Source organism: Pseudopodoces humilis, chromosome 22 (assembly GCF_049639895.1).
Source record: "Pseudopodoces humilis isolate 2021_Gansu_Grassland_sample_001 chromosome 22, ASM4963989v1, whole genome shotgun sequence".
Taxonomy (NCBI): Eukaryota; Metazoa; Chordata; class Aves; order Passeriformes; family Paridae; genus Pseudopodoces; species Pseudopodoces humilis.
The window spans coordinates 10,239,134-10,259,462 of record NC_142221.1 but is presented as its reverse complement, the minus strand read 5'-3'; the positions used below and the strand labels follow the sequence as shown (position 1 = coordinate 10,259,462).

Sequence of the window (20,329 nt, the reverse complement as noted above, 5' to 3'; positions counted from 1 at the left end):
GGTCTCTGCTCTCATAACTTCATTAGAAATCTAAACCTTCCCACCCTGCAATGCTCTTCCTTTTGAAAAGTTGGCTGTGTAGGAGAGGGACCATCAAAACAAACTATCCAGGTTCAATTTAGTGCTCTGTTCTACCCAGGGTCTGTAACTATCAGTGCCATTAAAACACTTCTCAGCCTTCAGCATGAGCTCAAACAGGGGGTTATCTGTTACAAAATGTACCTGAGAGCCGTAGGGCTGGCACAGCAGGGGCTGCTCTGAGCCCAGGGAGGCACCTAGAGCCAGGTACAAGGCCTGTGTCCCAGCCTGCTTTATCACTGAACAACCCAAGGCATTCTCAGCACATTAAGTATATTTCTGGGAAGGAAACATGCTCCATTCAGGATCTGTAGAGGTCTAATGCAGCAAAGAAACATTTCTGTAAAACAAATCACAGCGCTGTTTGGTTTAGGTTTAGGCAGTTTCAGGGAAACAGAGGAGTTGTAAAGATCTTTGTGTGCTAACAGTGGCTCCAAACCACATCCTGCACTCCTCTGCTGAATATCAGGAAATTGCCAAGAAAGGAGAATTGGCAATGCATGGGATCTGCAGTTCTGCCCTTCCTGAGCAATGGCCCTTGTAATGACATTCCTTCACAGCCCACCTTCAACTGACCATGCTGGAACATTCCCCATCTCCCCAGGGCCATGGCTGTGGGGGGATACCTGGAAGCCCTTCTGTAAGCCAGCTTGTATCTCCTATAAATATTATGTAACAGTGATGCTGGGAAGAGTTACTATGGAGATTGGAAAGCTGGCCTTAAGGCAGTGACAGAAAGCTGCAGTTCTCAGCTATAAAACAGTAACTAGAACACAAACCAAAAACCTTTCCTGAGGCTTTCACTGATGAGACAAAAAGCAGCGAAGCTACAGTTAGCAGTTTTGGCCTTGCACGAACAGTTGGCAGGTGCCCATCCACAGGTCTGGCACTGTGCAGTCACACTGGAGCAGAGCTGGTCCCATCCTGTGGCAGCAGGACACAGCTGATCCCTTCTGTCCGCAGCACAAACCTCCCCTGTCTGACAAGTCTGCTCCTGGCTCTTACATAATTCACAAGCTGGTATTAGCTACCTGATCTCTGGCACTCAGCTGCCCGAGCAGCACGCAGCTCTGGGCTGTGGCCACATGAAGCCTCTGCACACACCAACAGGCTGAGACCAGCAGATCTTCGGTACATGTTTAAGGATGCAGTGCTGTGTTCCAAGGCAGCACCTTCATCCTCACCCCCATGTTTCACTGGAAATCCAGTTTCAACAATCACACTGCTGCTTTTCACATTCAGGACTGCTTGCTAAGACATTAATTTTATAAATTAAACAGCACTGGCCGTTTTTATGCTTTTAATGTTTTTATGTTTTTAACATATCTGCAGATGTGCTATGGATAAAGGCACCAAATGTTGTCTAGTAAAGCAGAGCACTTTGAAACCTCAGTCCCAAAGCACAGCCAACAGCTGTAATATTAAACAAAGAAAAAAATGCCCCAAAACCCAAAGTTTAACTTCTCCATCACCTTCTGTTTCATACCAAGATCCAATAGAAGCTCTATTCCTGCAACATGTGTTTCTTCACAGAAATTATCCAGTGCCACGTTTACAAATCAGTCTTTTTCCCACCTGCCAATCTCTCAGCCTTCTGCAATCTGCCTTCCCTGCCTGCCTGGATCCACACAGAAGCTGGTACTAGCAGCACTCTCTGGAACCAGCTCTATTTTCAGCAGGAATGACATAACTGCTGTCCCTGTCTCACAGTTGTTACTTCGGGACACATTTCACATACTCGCAGTGTCCTCCTGAAACACGGTATTAGAAATCACCTCTACTGAGCTCCAAGGGAAAAATGCAGCCCTAAGCCTCAAGACTGAGAGGAAAAGAATTCTAAAAGCATTCCGCAAGAAAAGAGCAAATGTATCTGTTGCAGAAAAGACATTCAGGATGAAATGATGTACCAAGAGCTCACAGAGGTGTTCATTGTCCACCTTTTATTAAAGCCTGTCAGGGCTGAGCTTTTAAATAGACTCTTATCATACAACCACTACAGCGTAATTATAAACACCATTATCCTGCGCTGCAGGGAAGGTCACCCACGCACTCAGGGGAGTTACCCTCTTGATGCTCGAACTGACACAAACTAATGTAGCAGGCACTCTCTCTCGTGCCACAGCCGGCAGGCAGCGCTCAGGGACGCTGCTACACCGCGGGTCCCGAGTCTTGCACCGAAAGATAAAAGTTTCACATCCCTCACTCCTCCCACGAGCTCCAACATTTAATTCCAAGCTTGGCTTTGAGCGAATACGGATAAAAACCTGCACAAAGAAAGCACACGCACTGCCAGCCCCTCTGCGATCCCCGGGCACCCCAGGGGGCAGCAGCCAGGGCCGCCCGCCCGGCGCAGGCTCCGACTCACTGTTATACTGGACTCCCTTGGCGAACCTCCTCTGCAGCGCCTGGTTCATGGACTGCAGCCCCGCAGGGATGTTTTTGTCGCGGACCGCAGCCTGGTCCGAGCCCACCAGCTTCTTCAGGGCCGAGAACATCTTCGTGGTGCCACACCTGCACCCCGGGGAACGGGCCGAACGCGGGCTCAGGGGCCGGGAGGCCGCGGCGGAGGCACGGGGCGGCTCAGGGCTGCGGCGGGGCCGGCCCGGCCATGCGGGGCGGAGGTGTGCGGGCCCGGCCCGGCAGGAGAAAGCTGCGCCGGGGGAGGGGGTGGCTCTATCGAGGCATGTCCCGGCGCGGGGCGGTGGAGCCGGTGCCGGGGTCCGGCGCGGGGCGGTGGGGCCAGGCCGCTCAGCCCCGCCGGGGGCCGGTGCCGGGGGCCGGGCGCGGGGAGGGGGGGCGGCGCACGGCCCCCGCCGCCGCCATCTTGGCTCTTCCGGCTCACCGCAGGGGGCCGGGGCACGCGCGGCGCGGGTACGGGGGCCGGTGGGGGACAGAAGGGCGGGGAGCGCGGTCGCCGCGGGGGACCCTCTCGAAGGCTGAGTGCGGCCTAATCCGCCCGAGACGCCAGCAGCGTGACCCCCATAACGCAGCCGTGCCCTGCTGGGACCCCCACAGCCCCCCAAGGCCCTCACAATCCCCTCTTAGCAGTTTCACAGCCCCCCACTCGTGACCGGCATAACCCCTCAAAACGCATCCCTGGGACACCCCCAAAACACCTCTAATCCCTTTCTGGGACCCCTGTGCCCCCTGGGACATAACCCGTGTCGTCTGCTCCTATGGCAGCCCCATTTCCCCGTGACCCTCATAATCCCGTAACTGTTCTGTGAGCCCTCAGGATCCTCTCTGACACCCCGTAATGCCCTGCTGCAAACCCCACAGCACGGTCCGTCACTCCCCCTCTCCGTGTCCCCCACCTCCGCCACACACGGGTCCCCCCGGCCCCACCACGGCCCTGAGCCAGGAACAATTATTCACCTTTAGGGAGGAGCAGACACCTGTAGCCTCCCTAGCTGTCCCCCTCCCGGCAGCCCACCCCCATCCCCTGGGAAATGGGGCTGGATCCATCCAGCGGGACCCCTGAGCCGCTCGGTGTCCCCACGCCAGCCTGGCCCTGCGTGGGGACACTCAGTGGGGAGAGCCCAGTAACCCCACAGAGGTGGGGACACCCACCAGGGAGGCCAGCGAGGACCCCACAGCATCTCCTGCACCTCCCACCTTGTTCCCCACCAGCCTGAGGATTGACACTGGGCTTTTTGGTCACATGAAAGACATTTACTGCTGGAGGTATCTCCTGTGCTGCCACAGCTGCCAGCACTGTCCTGCAGGACCCTGGTGCTGAGTGCCGGCCTCTCATCCTCTGCCTGCATCAGTTTGAGAGATGCAGGAACTCCTCATCCTCTGCAAGTGGAGAGACACAGCAAGTGATGGACAGACCCCTCATCACCCTGCATCACAGACAACGGATGCTGCTTCCCACTTTGTCCCTGACAGCAGTGATGAATGAGGGCAGCAGCCTAGAGGACATCTGATCCCTCCTGAGTAGAGCACAAAACCATCCCACACCCATCACAGACCCATGAAAACCCATCCCAGTCCAAGGACACACCCATCCTGGGTCCATCCTGACCCAGAATGACCCATCCCAGGCAGAGCACAAAACCAATGCAGACCCATTCCAGAGCCAGACTGATCCTGAACCCATGACAAGCCCATCCCAGGCCCATGACAGACCCATCCAGAGTCAGGACAGCCCTGTCCCCACCGCAGGCAGACCCAGTGCAGGACTGCAGGTGGTGCAGGCTGCTGCCCTGGGGTGGGGGCCAAGGGGAGTACCTGCCAGCTGAGGAGCCCCGCAGTACTCCTTGCACTCCTTCTCCGAGTAGAACTGGTTCCCATTGCCCTTGCAGCCCCCATAGCTGAAGGTGATGCACTTGCCCTGGGCTGCATCAAAGGCCCAGCGTGTCACCAGTGCCTGGCAGGGACCTGGGACAATGGGCAGCCTGCAGGCAGCTGCAGGGACAGGAGCTGCGTGAGGTGGGGGGTCCAGGGACCCCCACACCTCCCACATGGATGCCAGACATGAGGCATTCAAGGCGATGCTCAGATCTTTTGTGATGCCTCAGCAAAGGCACCTCCAGTGCCCCAGCCCAGCCGGGACCCTCACCCTCGGTCCGGCACGCCTGCAGGCACTCCTTTTCAGAGTAGAAGTTGTTGCCGTTGCCCAGACAGCCTCCGTAGAGGAAAGTTTCACAGGCCATGGAGGAGGAGTTGTAGAAGAAGCGGGAGAGCATCCCGCTGCAGGGCCCAGGGTCCCGGCTCAGCCAGCACGAGTCTGTGGACCAACACACCATGGGTCACAGGCAGATGGGAGTGCAGGCCAGGGGGGTCCTGATGCAGCCCCCTCCCCTGGTACCTACCTTCCTTATTTCCAGTGTAAGTGGGCAGGGGTCCTGCGGCTGAGCCCTCCTCCAGGGGCAGGACTGCTCTCCGTGCCCTCTGCACCAGTAAGGAAGCACAGAGCTGCCATCAGTCCCTGCCTGTAGGACCTGCTGCCCACCCCATTGCCCTTAGGGTGGGCTGTGTCAGGGACACCTCAGTCTCCAACCCTCCTTTGTGCTCCCAGCATGTCTCCAGTCACTGATCTTGGGTCTGCAGGCTGTGATCCCTCCACACCTCATGATCTTCCCAGCCCTCTGCTCTTCCAGGGTGGGGGTCCATCCACAACCCCAGCTTGTGGATGAAGACCCCCAAAGTACCCAAGTCACGCCCCATGCTGGGGATGTGCCTCAATGGTGTGATACCTGCTCCTGAGTCAACTGGGTTGTTTCTCCTATGAAAGCCCCATTCCCCCTGGAAAATCTTTCAACACCCAGCCCTGAGAGGCTGGGAGGTGCTGAGTGATGGAAGTTGAAGGACCAGTGGGTGCTAAGTTTCCCCATCCCTGGAGAAGGGGCCTACAGACTGGCTGAGACACACACAGACAGGCAAGGAGCAAGGAAACACCAGCAACCTTCATGCTGTGAAAAAAATCAGAGTAGGAAAAGGCTTCCACTTAGAAATAAACTCTTGTGCCCACCTGGCCACCAGGACCCTCCCCCTACAGCCTGTACCTGCCTTGCCCCCATCCTTGCAGGCAAAGCCCATCAGCAGAGGTGGAAGAGCAAGTGCCAGGATGGTCAGTGGAGCCACTGCTCAAACAACATGTCCTGCCCATGAAACATTCTCCCTGGACAACCAATCTCCAGGGATGTCTCTGGACTTGATCCACTTCAGAAGGTCCCAGCTGGCCCACTCACCTGGGGAGCATTTTCAGTCTCCTGAGGAACACATTCACCTGGCCCAGGAGCAGGAGAGAAGACGAACAGTGTGAGAGGAGAGGTGTCCTGACAAACTCACCTCAGTGAGTCCAGCACTGTGCACACGCAGGACCCTGGGCAAGGGGACACTCTCCCAGTTCTACCTAATGTTCTTCCTCTCCTGCTTTCCACCTCCCACTCACAGAAGCACCATCCTAAAACGCCCATGCCTCCCTCCATCTCCCTGAAAACCCCACATACCCCTGGGTCAGCCCAAAACCCTACACACACACACACACACCCTACATCACACTAGCCCCTTCTGAACCCATAAGATCATGAGTACATGACCTTATTGCCTTTTCATCCCATGCTACCAAAGCATTTGTCTCTCCTCCCTCCCTCCTGACCGTGTCCCACCTCCCCAGCTTGGTAGACCCAGAAGGAGCAGCTGGAGTGCTCTGGCAGCATGGGAGGCACATGCCCCATGGGAGGTTACCTCTGTTGACCAGGATGAAGATGGAGTCTTCAGGGATGCCCATCTCCAGAGCCAGATGATGGAAGGACTCAATGAGGTCGTCCCGCAGCTCCGGACTCCTCCCTGGGAAAGAGAATGAGCTGTGAGCAGGGTTTGTGCAGGAGTGCAGCCCCCAATACCCACTGAGCTCAGGTGGCTGCAGGCAGGTGTAACACCAGCCTCCTGGTCCTTCCCAATATAGAATCAAGGAAGCAAATACCAAGCCCAACCATTGACCCAGCCCTGCTATGTCCACCCTGAAACGTGTCCCTAAGCTCCACATCTACGTATTTTCTGAACCCTTCCAGGCACAAGAATCTCACTGCTTCCCTGGGCCGCCTGTTGTTCTTGACCAGCCTTGACCAAGGACTTGGACAAAGTTGGTTTAATGTTTCTTAATCATGGAAGACAGAACCATGAGACTGCACCTCTGCCATGCCAAAGATGAGCTGGTCTAAGCCACCATGTCCAAAGCCCATGGTCCTGTCCCTTAAGGCCAAGGGAGCTGAGAGACCCTTGGGTGGTGTTTTGGAGCTGTGCTGGTCCACCCTAGAGCCTGCTTTCCCTCAAGTGCCATGGCCAGACATACCATACAGCTTCAGGGTGGTGCTTGGACCAAAACTGCTTTTCTTCTTCATCAGAATGACAGCATATTCTTCATAGTTGGTACGGAGCACGTAGGACTGGATAGACACATCCCATTCTGGGTGAGATAGAGACACAGGGAGGTTATTCCTGCCCCTCGTGGTGAGATGGAGCAGTATAGGACAGCCCCAAAGCTGGGGGCTGAAATCAGACATCTAATTAAAGAAACATGATTTTTGGGACCCAGACTCAGATACAACCATGACTCCCTTTAGACTCACCAGTCTGTCAGCTGAGGGGATTGGAAAGCAAGGGCTGTGAACAACTGAGATCCCACTAATGCTCCTAAGTGTGGCTGGTCCCTGCCCCAGCCTGGAACCCTGTGAACAGGACTGACCTGCTGCAACATCTCATTGTCCTATGACTATGCAGGGACAGTGCTCAAACAGCCATTTCGCCGCAGCTTTACTCTATACTTTGGCTGGAAATGACCCAAACTGTGGAGTGGCCTCTGAGTCCTGCTCTTCTGAACTCCTTCCACCTTTGCCAGCTATCCGTGGAACTGGTCCACATCTCCCAGCCATGCCTCACCCCGACTCACTGGGGCTGTAGTAGGTGTATTTGCCAGGGATGCTGGTTTTCTGGTACTCCCCTGAGACTCGTGTGCAGTCATGTTGCCTGGAGAGAAGAAGAAAACAATCAGCTACTTGGAGGGATTGCTTTCCCTGGTTACGGTATGAAAATCGTGTCTGGGGCACTAAGGCAATGGTGCAGGACCCCTGAAATTGTGCTGTCCACAACATTGGGTATCTGAGCCCAACCCATCCCCTCCTCAGGGCTCGGACACCAGGCAGAGCAAAGTAACCCTCGTGTCTGTCCCAGCCCTGGCAGAGGGGGCACCCCTGGGTGGGGTGGCTTTGGAGGAGGCTCAAGCACCTCCAGCAGTGCTCCCATCAGTGCCCCATACCGCAGCCTGGTGCTGGTAGTGCTGATCTGGTCGGCACTGGGGCCAGGGCCCAGCACCAGCGTGCCCATGCTGAACTTCTCCTTGTAGTTCTTCATCCATTTGCAGGTCGTGCCAATGGCGATGTCAAACCACTTTCCGTACATCTGCAGGGAGAAGAGAGAGACGTCTGTACCATGAGCCACCTCACCAAGGTGGGACATCACATGTTTTTGTGCAGTTAAAATACTCCTGACCCAGGGAGAAACTGGGAGGCCAGAGCTGCTGCAGGATTTGGGAAGTGTGTCAGCACTGAGCAGGATTTTCCTTGGTTCCCTGACTACGGGGCAGGGCTGGAAGCACCAGGCTGGCATTGCCTCATGTACACCAGTGAGACCCAGACCTGGGCACACATGCAGGGCTGTAGGAAGCCTGGCAGGGGACAGGGCACATTGTGGGGGATCTCCCAGGCAGCCTGCATCCCACAGAAATCCTGCACGCCGAACCACAGACATCCCACGGGACCCATCTGCCCTGGGGCTGGGACTGCAGTCACCCTGCCTGGGGTCTGCCAGGATGAGGCCCCCACAAAGGCTGAGTGCCACCCAAGGAGTGCCACACTGCCAACACCTGTCCTGCACAGCCTGGCATGGACATTCCTGCCCTTCTTTCTGGAGGAAAATGAAAGAAATCTTACCCCATCCCTTTTGCCCCCAGAATTAACGGACCACGAGCTGTCATTACCCGCTCAGCCTCAAAATTCTCCTGCACTTGGATATCTTCATCCTGGTCTCCGATGGGGGTTCCATGAGCCACAGTGAAGAGGAGGAGGGAAAGGAGACCCCAAATAATCATGGCTGGTGGCTTCAGAGTGCTGCTGAGCCTCAGCACTCCAGTGGGATCCTGGACTCTGCGCTGCCCCCACTGTGCAGCACTGTGACCTTCAGCCCAGGGCCAGCAGGGCCAGCCAGCCTGCGGGGGGGCTGCCAGGGGAGCTGGGGTGTACGGCCCAGGGAGCACCACTGCCCGTGGCGGTGCTGAGGATTGGCAGGGAGCTGTGTGGGGTACAGGGGTGGAGATGAGCACCCTCTCAGCCACACCAGGCTGAGCTCCTCACCCTCGCCTCCTCTACACCATGGGCCCAAGAGCTGTCTTTCTCCTTTATTCTGTGCTGGGATTCGTATTCCTGCTCTGTCACCCCACAAAGAGCTGCAGCCCTGATGGACCAGCCTGACCCCGTGGTGAGGAGAGCACTGAGGGGTGCCCAGCGCTTACCCCAGGCTATCTAATCAGTGTCCATAGGGGATGGAACCTGAGTTTCCTGGTCCCCTTTTGGACCCCTTCCAGGCAGTCCCAAGCAGATAGCCAACATCCAGGATCCTCATGAGTGTGACCCATCCCACAGTCGAGGGTCCCTGGCCGGGAGGAGCAAGAAACGCTGGGCCATCCTCACTCCTTCCCAGCAGTGTTTGCCTTCGTGGGATGATTAACAGAAACCAAACAGCCCGAGAGAAACTGCAAACAGAACAAAGGGCAGGGGCGCCTCTCCAGGTGGCCAAGCCCAATATTTATGGAGAAGGAGCGGAGCTGGCAGAAGTCAGCCGGACTTTCTCCCTCCACTCCCCCGCGATCACTGACGGGCCCTTGGAAAAGGACCAGCAGGTGCTGCTGCCCGGGCACGGGACAGAGATAGCGGTGCTCCTGGCAGAGACAGCCTGGACATCGCCACAAACAGATCCTCCTGCCACATCCCGGGGTGTCGGGAGCGCGGGGCAGACGCGGACCGGCGGCATAGACACCTTCGGTAGCCTCCCTCCTCCTCTCCCCGCCTACTCTCTCTGGAGGAACGTCCTTCAAAACCCCGGGCTCCAGCCCCCAAGCCCGGGGTCCCTCCCCAGGGTCCCCGCTGCCTCGGCCCGTCCAGCACTAGGTGGCAGCCGGCGGTAAGGAATGACAGCCCCGCTCCGGCCCCGCCGCAGCCACGGGCGGTCCCCGAACCCCCTCCTGCGGTCCGGACAGCCGTGGGCACCGGGGAACGCTGCACTTGGAAGAGGCTTGTAAAACACAGGGAGAATGACTTTTTACACGGGCAGATAGTGATAGGACAAGGGGCAACTAATTCAAACTGAAAGGGGAGAGATTTATATTAGATATTGGGAAGAAATTGTTCCCTGTGAGGGTGGGGAGACCCTGGCACAGGGTGTCCAGAGGGCCTGTGACTGTGCCGTCCCAGGCTGGCCAGGGCTTGGAGCACCCTGAGACAGTGGAAGGTGTCCGTGCCCATGGCAGGGGCGTGGAGCTGGATGGGCTTTAAGGTTTCTTCCAACCCAAACCCATCTGGAATTCTATGACTTGCAAGAGGACACGGTCAAGGAAACCTCTGAAGACGCTGCCTTGTGTTCTGTGGGTCACGGAGTGCTCTGCTGCTCCTTACACAGGAACGTTGAGTGTTCAGCAAAGGGCAGAGCAGAGACAAGGCTGGGCCAGAGAGGGAAGTGCAACCCAAATCTGAAGGCTGTAACAGACCCAAACCACCCCTGGCTCACAGGAGGCCTGGGAGAGAGTGCACAGAGATGTCCTCGCTGGAGGCAGGATGGGACTGGCTCCATATTCTGCCCAGGGACTCTTGTTTCTCTCCCAGTGTGTCCCTTGGCACTCACCACACATCAGACCTAGAGGGCAGCTGCCAAGCTGCCGGTGTGGCACTGCTGGGCTGCTAATGCGTGGCAACAGCCTGTGACGGGCTGTGCGTCAAGCCCGGAGCTCAGCCACATCTGGGCACATAGGACAGCCTGGTCTCTGAGTCTCCAGCCAGAAGCATCAACCATCTCTGTGCCCGGAGATGTGGGGACACATCTGCCCACGCGTGTCTGTCTGCATGGCTTTCCCTGCCTGGCCCCTCCACCCCAAAACCCCGGGGGCCCTTCCCGTGCGTGCCCGGGGGGCGGCGCCGCCCTGTCCCGGTCCTGGGGCTCTCCCGGTGCCCGGTCCCGCAGATGCTCCTCCACCCTCACGTGCGGCTGCTTTTTGTGTCCTTCTCGCTGCGGGTCGGGCTCTAACCCGTCCCTCCCGCCCCTCCGCCGCCCGCGCCCCCCGGCGCAGCCCCCACCGGAGCCAGCCACACACACAAGTGAACTTTTCTGCTTTTTCCAGCAATTAAAAAGAATAAAGCAACAGTTGTCTCCAGGCAGGGCATGGATCCTGGTGACCCTGATTTTCTGTGTGGCTGGGCAGGGTGAATGGGGCTATTGAGACCCCGATGACTGGCATCTCCACTCCAGGATTGTCTCCCCTTCCAAGTCCCCCTCCCCGCGCTCTCCTCCTCCCTACCCTCCTCCTCGCTTTTAATTTCCTTCCTGCAGAGAGCTGCTCATCCCCTTCCCATTGGCCAAAGGCCTGAAAGGGAATGGAGGAGACAAGGGAAGGATTAAGGACGCTCTGCTTAGGAGCAGGCAGCCTGAATACAAGATGCACCGGCTGGGAAAGAATGGAGGCTTAGTGGGGCACCAGATCAGACCCGCCCCCGCCGCATTCAACCCGACCTGCATTCTTGCATTGCTAAGCAGGGACCTTTCTCCCCGGCCAACCCCTCGGAGGGACGCCCCGGACCCCTGGCCCACCTGTAGCCCTGCCCAGGATGGTCCCACCACACCCCTCGAGGTGTAGCCAGGACGGAACACAGACTGCGGTGCTTGGTCCCCTGGGCCATCCCAAGGGGCTCAGGACACAATGGCCCCAGGCAGTCCCACAAGGATGAGGAGGCAGCCCTTGGAGCAGCTTGGGAGCAAAGTGGGGCAAGTCGTGTCCCTGGGACATTCCCAGCCCTTGCCCCAGCAGAGCTCTGGACCTCATCCTGCGGGGCTGGAGGCTTTGGAGCTCAAAGGAAGGGTGGAGCCTGCAGCAGGGTGGGGTCTGGTAGACCTGGAGAAGGGCTGGGGCACTTCCAGACACCCCCCAGTGCTTGTAAAGCGTGTTGTTTCTTAGAAGACCCCTAAAACCCCAGAGCGCTCCCTGCCCTTCTCAGCACCTCCCAGGACCGTGCAGGTCAGGTGAAAATGAGGCTGCTTTGGGGGCAGGTCTGGGACAGGTGAATTCCTTGCTAGGGCTGCTCCTCAGGAAGGGCTGGAGCAGAGCGAGATGGTGGCTGGGCTCAGGGTCATCCTGGGAATGAGGGGTCCCTGAGGGCAGCGGTGGACCAGGGCAAGCTGTCACTGACTCATGGAGAGACACATGGGGAGCCACCCAGGAGCAGGACTGGGGCGTTGGCAGCATCTGGGGCTTTCCACATCTCTCCATGCCAGGTGAACCCTTCATGTCCTGCTCAGGTGAGGGACAGGTAGAAGGGAGCAGCGAGGGATGGGTGCCCACTGTCTCTGCCCAAGGACACTCCATGGAAGCTGGAGCAGCTGTTTCTGATGAGCTGAGTCAGAATGAAAGCACCTATAGCCAGAAAAGTGCTGAATGGCCTTTGTCCCAAGCTCTCATTCAGTACACTGGATCCATGGGAAAATATTCTGATATAAAAGATTTAAACCTATCAACTGTGGCTATACATGAAAGCCAGGTATATGAAAAGCAACAGTGGCAAAGACAAAGGTTGTGGTCCCTTCAAGGGACTATATGAGAAGTAATCAGAGTAGGATGCTGGATGATTAATGTGACTAACCATGAAAAAGCAATTCAAATTAGTGTTTCAACTTCTCCTACAGACAAGCACTGAGAAATTTGTAATTGTCTAAGTGAATTAGATTGTTGGTATAATTTTACATTAGTAAAAGAACTGCCTGGGGCAGAGGTCAGGAAGGACATGCCAGGACATCACAAGCACTAAAACGAGCTTAGGGAAGTTGTTTGTGCTGACATCTTTCCCCTTCCTCCACAGTGGAACCCAGATGCCACCTCAGATGGACCCCCATGTTCAGAGCTGAATCCCACCCCACTGGGCAAGCTGTGCAGGAGGGTCCCAGGTACTGCTGCCTCCTGAGCACCGCAGGTGACCATCATGGTCTCCATGGTCCAGCTGGCATCATTCATTCTTAACACGTTAAATCCATGAATTCAAAAGATTTTTCAGTATTTGGTACTAAAAGCCCCATCTCCAGGAGTTCTGTGATTCCAGCAGAAACTTGTACCCTGAGAAGAGCATGAAATCCTTCCCGAGGTGAGTGTCCATTTTCATCCCAGAAGGCAGAAGAAGAAAATGCCCACCTGTATTTCCCCCAGAGAAGAGTCCCATCCTTTCAGGCATCCCACCACCAGCCTCAGCAGCTGAGAGCTCACTGCACATCCACCTCTATCCCTGCCTCCTCCTGCTCAGGGAATGAGGTCTGTGGTCTTTGCTCCAGAAAGCTGCTCTGACTTTAGGGCAAAATAAGCACAGTGGGTTTGAAATCATCAGTTTTGGTATAAGGGATGTCTGTTATCAGCCCAAGGCACCCGCTGTGCTGGGAAGCCGTAGTGAGACAGCAGTGGCTGGTCATTGCTCAGGGGCTGGTGGGCGCCCTTGGCTGTGCCTGGCCCAGCAGGAGCACTCCCCTTCCTCACCCATCACCAGGACCAAGAGAGCTGCCCTTGCCTGGGGGAGATCTTCACCACCCTCAGACCTGGGTGTCCCCATTGCCCTGTCATTGCTGTAGCACTCCCCAGCACTGTCAGGAGACTCGGGGGCCCCCATCCTGCTGCACCCCCAGGCTCCAGTGCAGCCCCCATCAGCTCCCTGTAGGAACCAGAGGCTCCATCCCACTGGAGAAGCCCAAGAGTCCTGGATCTCAGGGGAGAGGCAACTGGTCTCCCTGTTCGGTGCCAGAGGCTTTTGTCCTCCCTCCTCCGAGCCCAGGGGCCGGGGCCGGGTGATTCCCAGCCCAGAGGGGATGGAGAGCCCTTCCCTCCGCCCGATGGAGAGGGACCATGGGGCTTTCTCTTTAATGCAATGCTATGAATACTCGGGGTCTTTCTGCTCACTGTTTAATGGATTTGAATGTGAAAAGGTGCTGGAATTGGGAAGAGGGGAAGAGAGGGGGGAGGCCAGGCCTCTTTGTTCAGGGATGCTGCTCCAGCCTTGGATTTATTTAGCATTTGGAGGGCTATGGAGTCTTTCTCTCCTCCCCAGCCCTGCAAAGGCTCGCTCCCTTTTCTGCCTCATGCTTATTAGCATAGCAGCTGCTCAGGAGAGGGGCTAGGCAGGAGAAAAGGATCGAGGCGTCCGGGAAATGAATAGGAGGGAAAAAAAATAGCTTAAAAGGACAGAGGCTTTGAATGAGGGGGAGCAGTGAGTAGAAAATGGGACGGGGGCGGTTCAGAGTTGTCACCGTAGCTGTGAATGTGAGCAAGGAGAAATGTGGGGACCCACTGGGGACAGGCTCCCTGTCTGGGCGCTGTGCCAGGGGTCGAGGCCTGAACCCAGCACTGTGGTGTGAGGCCAGGGCTGCCCTGTGCCCCCAGCTCCTGGGCACAGGCGGGTGCTGGGTGCTGAGCCAGCATCGTCCTGTACCCCCAGCCCAGCTCCCTAGGGCCACCAGGTGCCCCAGGCCCCTGTGGCTGTGTTGGGGTCCCCCATCCCTGACCTCCAAACCGAAGCCTCCAGTGAGAGACCCAGTAAGTGTCACAGCACCTGCCAGTTCCCCAAGAGTGGTGGGCTCTGGAAATCCAGCAATCTTCTCCAAGGGGCAGGCTGGGCATGGATGGAGCACTCAGGGAAACCCTCAGGGCATGCTGCAGCTGGTGCCTCCAGCTCCACCTCTCACTCCAGGGAAAGCCTCTGTCACTGGGTCACCGGGTCACTGAGTGGTTTAGGCATAATTAAAGGAAATCTGGAGTCCAGGGAGCTGCCACCCAGCTCCTGCCCCAGCTGGAGGGGTGACCACACTGAGACATCAGAGTCCAGGGCAGGAAACCCTGAGGGCTGCACACATTCAGAGTCTGTTCATGCAACTGCGTTTATGTGTGAGAACATTGCTGGGGGCTGCACATGTGTGAGAAAACACCTGGAGAAAACAAGAACAGTGATGGCAGTCTTGGAGTGACAGGAGGCTGCAGAGTCACTGCTTCCAAGCAGAGGCTCTCCTTGGTTGCAGGATTCATTCAAAGCCAGAATTTATTTGTTGTACTGTCATGTTTCAGAGCACAAACCATCGATCCCAGGGTGCTGCTCAAGCTCCCTGTGAAGCCTCAGCCTCAGCTGCCTCCCAAATGCATCACAGGCATGAGCTGCCCTGTCCTGCATGATGTGCTGGGGACCCTGGTGCTGCTGACCATCCATCCATCCATCCATCATCCATCCATCCATCCATCATCCATCCATCCATCATCCATCCATCCATCCATCATCCATCCATCCATCCATCATCCATCCATCCATCATCCATCCATCCATCATCCATCCATCATCCATCCATCCATCATCCATCATCCATCCATCATCCATCATCCATCCATCCATCATCCATCCATCCATCCATCCATCCATCATCCATCCATCCATCCATCCATCCATCATCCATCATCCATCATCCATCCATCATCCATCCATCCATCCATCCATCCATCCATCCTCCATCCATCCATCCATCCATCCATCATCCATCCATCATCCATCCATCATCCATCCATCATCCATCCATCCATCATCCATCATCCATCCATCCATCCATCCATCATCCATCCATCATTCATCCATCCATCATCCATCCATCCATCCATCCATCATCCATCCATCCATCATCCATCCATCATCCATCATCCATCATCCATCCATCATCCATCCATCCATCCATCCATCCATCCATCATCCATCCATCCATCCATCCATCATCCATCCATCCATCCATCATCCATCCATCATCCATCCATCATCCATCCATCATCCGTCCATCCATCCATCCATCCATCCATCCATCATCCATCATCCATCCATCCATCATCCATCCATCCATCCATCCATCCATCCATCCATCCATCCATCCATCCATCCATCCATCCATCCATCCATCATCCATCCATCATCCATCATCCATCCATCCATCCATCCATCCATCCATCATCCATCCATCCATCCATCCATCCATCATCCATCCATCCATCCATCCATCCATCCATCCATCCATCCATCATCCATCATCCATCCATCCATCGTTCGTCCATCCATCCATCATCCATCCATCCATCCATCCATCCATCATCCATCCATCCATCATCCATCCATCCATCCATCCATCCATCCATCCATCCATCCATCCATCCATCATCCATCCATCCATCCATCCATCATCCATCATCCATCATCCATCCATCCATCATCCATCCATCCATCCATCCATCCATCATCCATCATCCATCCATCCATCCATCCATCCATCCATCCATCCATCCATCATCCATCCATCCATCATCCATCCATCCATCCATCCATCCATCCATCCATCCATCCATCCATCCATCATCCATCCATCCATCCATCCATCCATCATCCATCATCCATCCATCATCCATCCATCATCCATCCATCCATCCATCCATCATCCATCCATCCATCATCCGTCATCCATCCATCCATCCATCCATCCATCCATCCATCCATCATCCATCCATCATCCATCCATCATCCATCCATCCATCATCCATCCACCCACAGTGATGGAGCTCAGAATGCCTTGAGAAGGGGCAAAAACTTCTGGAGTTTGGAAATGAGGCCAGTCTGACTGGACAGCCTGAGCCACCAGCTCCTCACCGGCACCGAACAGAAGTTGATTGTGATTTTTTTTTGTTCAAAAAGGTAACTCCTCTTTGGACTGTCGGGCTGTGGCATTATCATAGTCATACAAACGCCCAACAAAGCATCTATTTAAAATGTCCTGAATTTTGATTACAGCCTGTCCCCTCTTGCTCTCCCGCTCGCTGTCTTTCTTTCTCATTCATTACTTACTGTGTTAAGCTCCCTGAAATTCAAATAAAATCCCACCTCCTCCCCCACATCCATATGCGACGGCCGATTCAGCAGCGATGGCCGAGCTTGACGGATGAAGGGCAATAGAAGAGGAGACAAAGCTGTCAAACCTCACCGGGCTGTGTTGACTTCCCATCGCCCCCCAGGCGGAGGGGAGCCCGATCCATCTGGTTTGGAGTCAGCAGCACAAACAAAAGCAAAAGACAATGGCAGGAAGCACTTGAAAGTTCAAATTCTTGCATTGGTTTCTCTTGGAACAACAGCACCTACGTAATGCGGCCAACGGACAATAACACGCAGCCAGGGACAGGCAAAAATGCCAGAAGAATGTGCTTACACCACCAAACCATCCAATATTCTTGTGTTATTGGAACAAAAATAGAAAAAGGAAAGAAAAAAAGGGGGGGAAAAAAAACAAGCCTTTGAAGTTCCTAGATTTCTTGGACAGGGCTTCTGCAGAGGAAAGCTGCAAAGTGGGGTGGCCGTGGGCCTGGGGAGGAGCTGTGGGGTTCAGCTGTGCCCTCAGCACATTTCCATTGCCAGGGCCATCACATTGGGGAACACGGAGGGGCTTTGCTGGGCTTGGCTTCAGGGAGGTGCCCAAAGAAGGGGCTGCTGGAGACCCCAGCCCACCCCATCCGCTGTGGGGAGATGAGCCACACAGGAATGCTGCATTTCCCCAGAAAAACCCATCCTTGGGGTGGTGGCTGGCCCAGCCCAGCTCCCTGGGGCCCTGGGACAAGGTGAAGGGTGAGAAGCTGCAGGGCTGAGCACAGTCAGGTGAGTCCAGCTCTGTGAAATCCCACCACAGGTGACAAGGTTTTGCAGCATTCCAAGCACAAAGGGATGAGGCTGGGATTATTTCCACCTGCAGATGTAACCCTGTGTGCCCTGGGGAGTGCAGTGACTGCGAGGTTTGGTGGCACAGGCTGGGGGTCGATGTCCCCCAGTGCCACGGCTGGAGAGGGGTGCGGTGCTTGCCCCACAGCCCCAACGAATTTGGAGTCAGCAGTTGCCACAGGACCCCGAGCGAAGGAGCCCCAGGACCAACAGTGCTTGTGACCATGGTTTTGGCATCATCTTTTTTCTCCTGCTCAAATCCATCCAGGTCACTTGGTGCCCGTATTGTCCACACTGGGCTGCTGCCCAGGTGGCTGCATGTCCCCAGGGCACCTGGGGACACCAGCTGTGTTTGTGCCAGGCACTGGCCCGTGCTGGCAGCAGATGGCATGGGGCTTGGCACATTGGAGTGGAGTTTGGCCAACCTGGAAAGGTCACACTGAGCCTTTTCTCCAGGTTTCCTCCCCACTGTGTTTGCAGGATGCCACTCCTTGCATCCCTGGGAACCCACACCCAGAGCCAAACTGAACACGGCACAAGTTCCCCTGGGATTTAGGCATTTGCAGAGCTGGCAGAATTACTGATAGAGAAAGAGCCTCATCTGACCCCTGGGCAGTGCCAGTGAGGGAGGCTCGCCTGCGTCATGCCTGCAGAGCCCTGGCCCTGGGCAGGGCCCAGCAGCGCGGGCACGGAGCTGCCTCTGCTCTTCCCATTCCCGGAGCAGCCGGGTCCTGCTGGCAAAGCCTCCAGAGCAGGGCTCAGCTGGGCACTGCTACACCCTGAGCCACAGGACAGAGGAGCCTTGGGGACAAAGAGCCCACGCTGACCCCCACCCTGTGTCTTGGGGCAGCTGAAAACCCTGCTGACCCCATCTCCAGAGCCTGAGGGGCCTCAAACCCTTGCTGGGGCCCAGGCAGGAATCAAAAAGCTGGGAATGTTCACAAGGAGCTGCGGGGTGCTCAGCCAGACAGGTTGGGGCTGCAATCCCAGAAATGCACCCCAAATCCCCCATGCCAGGACTGGCTGCTGAGCTCTCCTCTCACTCCCTGGGGACAAGGAGCTTCTTTAGGAACATGTCCAACAGCACATGCCCGTCCAACACCACAGTTTGGTCTGAATTGTCACCCCTCTACCAGCTTCTGAATGCTGGGATGGGGCAAAGCAGGACACCCCTGAGCCCAGGGAACTTCCTCCAGCCTGTGGGAAGGACCCACACTTCCCTCCAGATCCACCCCAGCCACCCCCACCCTCCAGGGGTGCATCCAAACCCAGACCAGCTACAGCTTTGACACCACAAGAGACACCTGGGGTCCCAGCCAGCCACACCCCACCACAGGAAACACCCAGCACTGCCATAATATATAGCAATAACCATGTGGAAAAGAACAAACAAAACAGTCTTGGTTTGGTTTTTTTTATAAAAAGATCAATGAAAAATTTATTTATAAATTTCGCACTCTGGAGCTACACGTCTATATCATACACTCAGGAATATGCTGTACTGTACAGACTTCATCCAGTTAGAAATGATCATATAGTGACCCACATACAGCTTCAATATAAGCCTAAAAATTCTTAACATTAATTAACATAATTAAAAAAGGCATTCGCATCTAAAGAAAAATCTACAGAAAAACTCCTTTCTGGAGCAATCTGTGCATCAGCTTCAATGTCTGCTTATTTCACTGACATTATCAATATATTCTTCTTACAAAAATAATAATAATAATTAAAAAGATGACTGCTGGAAGGCAACCAGTCATGCATGAAAGAGCCTCCCCCACCTGCCTCTTTTTTTTTTTTTCTTGTACTCCCCGTTTTGGCGTGAAGGGTCAGCAGCATGATGAGCCAACAAGGGGGATGGGGGGACCCTCATTTCAATTTGAATCAATCTGCATCCCTTTTACTTTTCAGGATCAAGAGAGATGGGGGTGTGGGGGTTGCATAGAAAATTGAAACTCTAGGGACTAGGAAGGGCAGCAGCTTCTCAGTAAAATACAAAGGGATGTAAAAATACATCAACTCACAATTTCAGAGCAAACCCCCTTCCCCGACGTACAGTTTCCCAAAAATCTCAGCGTGTCTAAAGCTCCAGGAGGCTGGAAAGGAACAATGCTTTTCTTAAACAACTCACCCAGCAATTCACACAGGAGATTCACAGTCTTAATAGGTATTTTATAAAAATATAAATATGGGTTACATCATGTTGTCTTTACAACACTGGACAGAGCTCCCTTTAGACTGGGTTTATAACCAAGATTTCTTTTTAAAAATCCATCTAGAACTTGGCTTTACAATACACTTTTTAATATCATGTCATAAATGTTATGACATTTCATTGTGGCAAATCCATTTACGTAAAAAATAAAAAAAATAAAAAATGTGCAACCATCTGGTAAGAATGATAAAACCTCACTAGGAAAGGTCTCGTTCCCACCCGGTAACCATCGCACAGAAGCACCAGTGGAAGTGCTGGACACCCCCGTCCATGCTCACAGAAAGACTTCGGCCAAGCAGTTCCTTGCAAATTATAGCATTAACAGGAGACACTTTTGACAGGGCTTTTTTTCTCTTTTTCTGCTTTAAATCTGGAGCTTTTGAAATCATCTCAAATTGTTGAATTGGACAAAGAACAAAAAACAAACAAAAAACCCAACAAAATGCAAACAACTGCAGGTGAAACCATCAGAGACAAAGGAGAATATTCAGTGCAATGGGAAATAATCAGG

The 20,329-nt window shown here is 54.8% G+C and overlaps 2 protein-coding genes across 3 annotated transcripts in view; both read right to left on the bottom strand.

Annotated features, from left to right (window-relative positions):
- The window catches only part of RABL6 (RAB, member RAS oncogene family like 6), a 40,029-nt gene extending 37,235 nt beyond the window's left edge, over window positions 1-2,794 (bottom strand). The window contains exon 1 of one of the 2 annotated variants that reach the window (XM_005527137.3): window positions 2,444-2,794. In XM_005527137.3, coding sequence (XP_005527194.1) covers window positions 2,444-2,573 — 130 coding nt within the window. In that variant the 5' untranslated portion in view covers window positions 2,574-2,794. Of the gene's footprint in view, window positions 1-222; window positions 358-2,443 lie in introns of those variants that run through there. The other variant, XM_088065824.1, reaches the window with a different exon arrangement.
- Window positions 2,795-3,728: 934 nt separating this feature from the next.
- Window positions 3,729-8,759, bottom strand: AMBP (alpha-1-microglobulin/bikunin precursor). The gene is made up of 10 exons (XM_005527138.3): window positions 8,564-8,759; window positions 7,844-7,986; window positions 7,478-7,554; window positions 6,881-6,994; window positions 6,274-6,375; window positions 5,775-5,812; window positions 4,896-4,974; window positions 4,643-4,810; window positions 4,312-4,488; window positions 3,729-3,876 (listed from the first exon to the last, which is right to left on the bottom strand). Exons 1-10 carry the CDS (start codon window positions 8,672-8,674, stop codon window positions 3,845-3,847), a joined length of 1,041 nt encoding a protein of 346 aa, XP_005527195.1. The 5' UTR covers window positions 8,675-8,759; the 3' UTR covers window positions 3,729-3,844.
- Between the last annotated feature and the right edge of the window lie 11,570 nt (window positions 8,760-20,329).

What these genes read in the sequence shown, in the direction of transcription:
- AMBP (XM_005527138.3), bottom strand. Translation starts at nt 8,674, where the DNA reads ATGATTATTTGGGGTCTCCTTTCCCTCCTCCTCTTCACTGTGGCTCAT. An exon ending in AGAATTTTGAGGCTGAGCGG is followed by an intron (nt 7,987 to 8,563) that starts GTAATGACAGCT and finishes TTCTCCCTGCAG; the next exon opens with ATGTACGGAAAGTGGTTTGA. An exon ending in CTTCATCCTGGTCAACAGAG is followed by an intron (nt 5,813 to 6,273) that starts GTAACCTCCCAT and finishes CTCCTGGGCCAG; the next exon opens with GTGAATGTGTTCCTCAGGAG.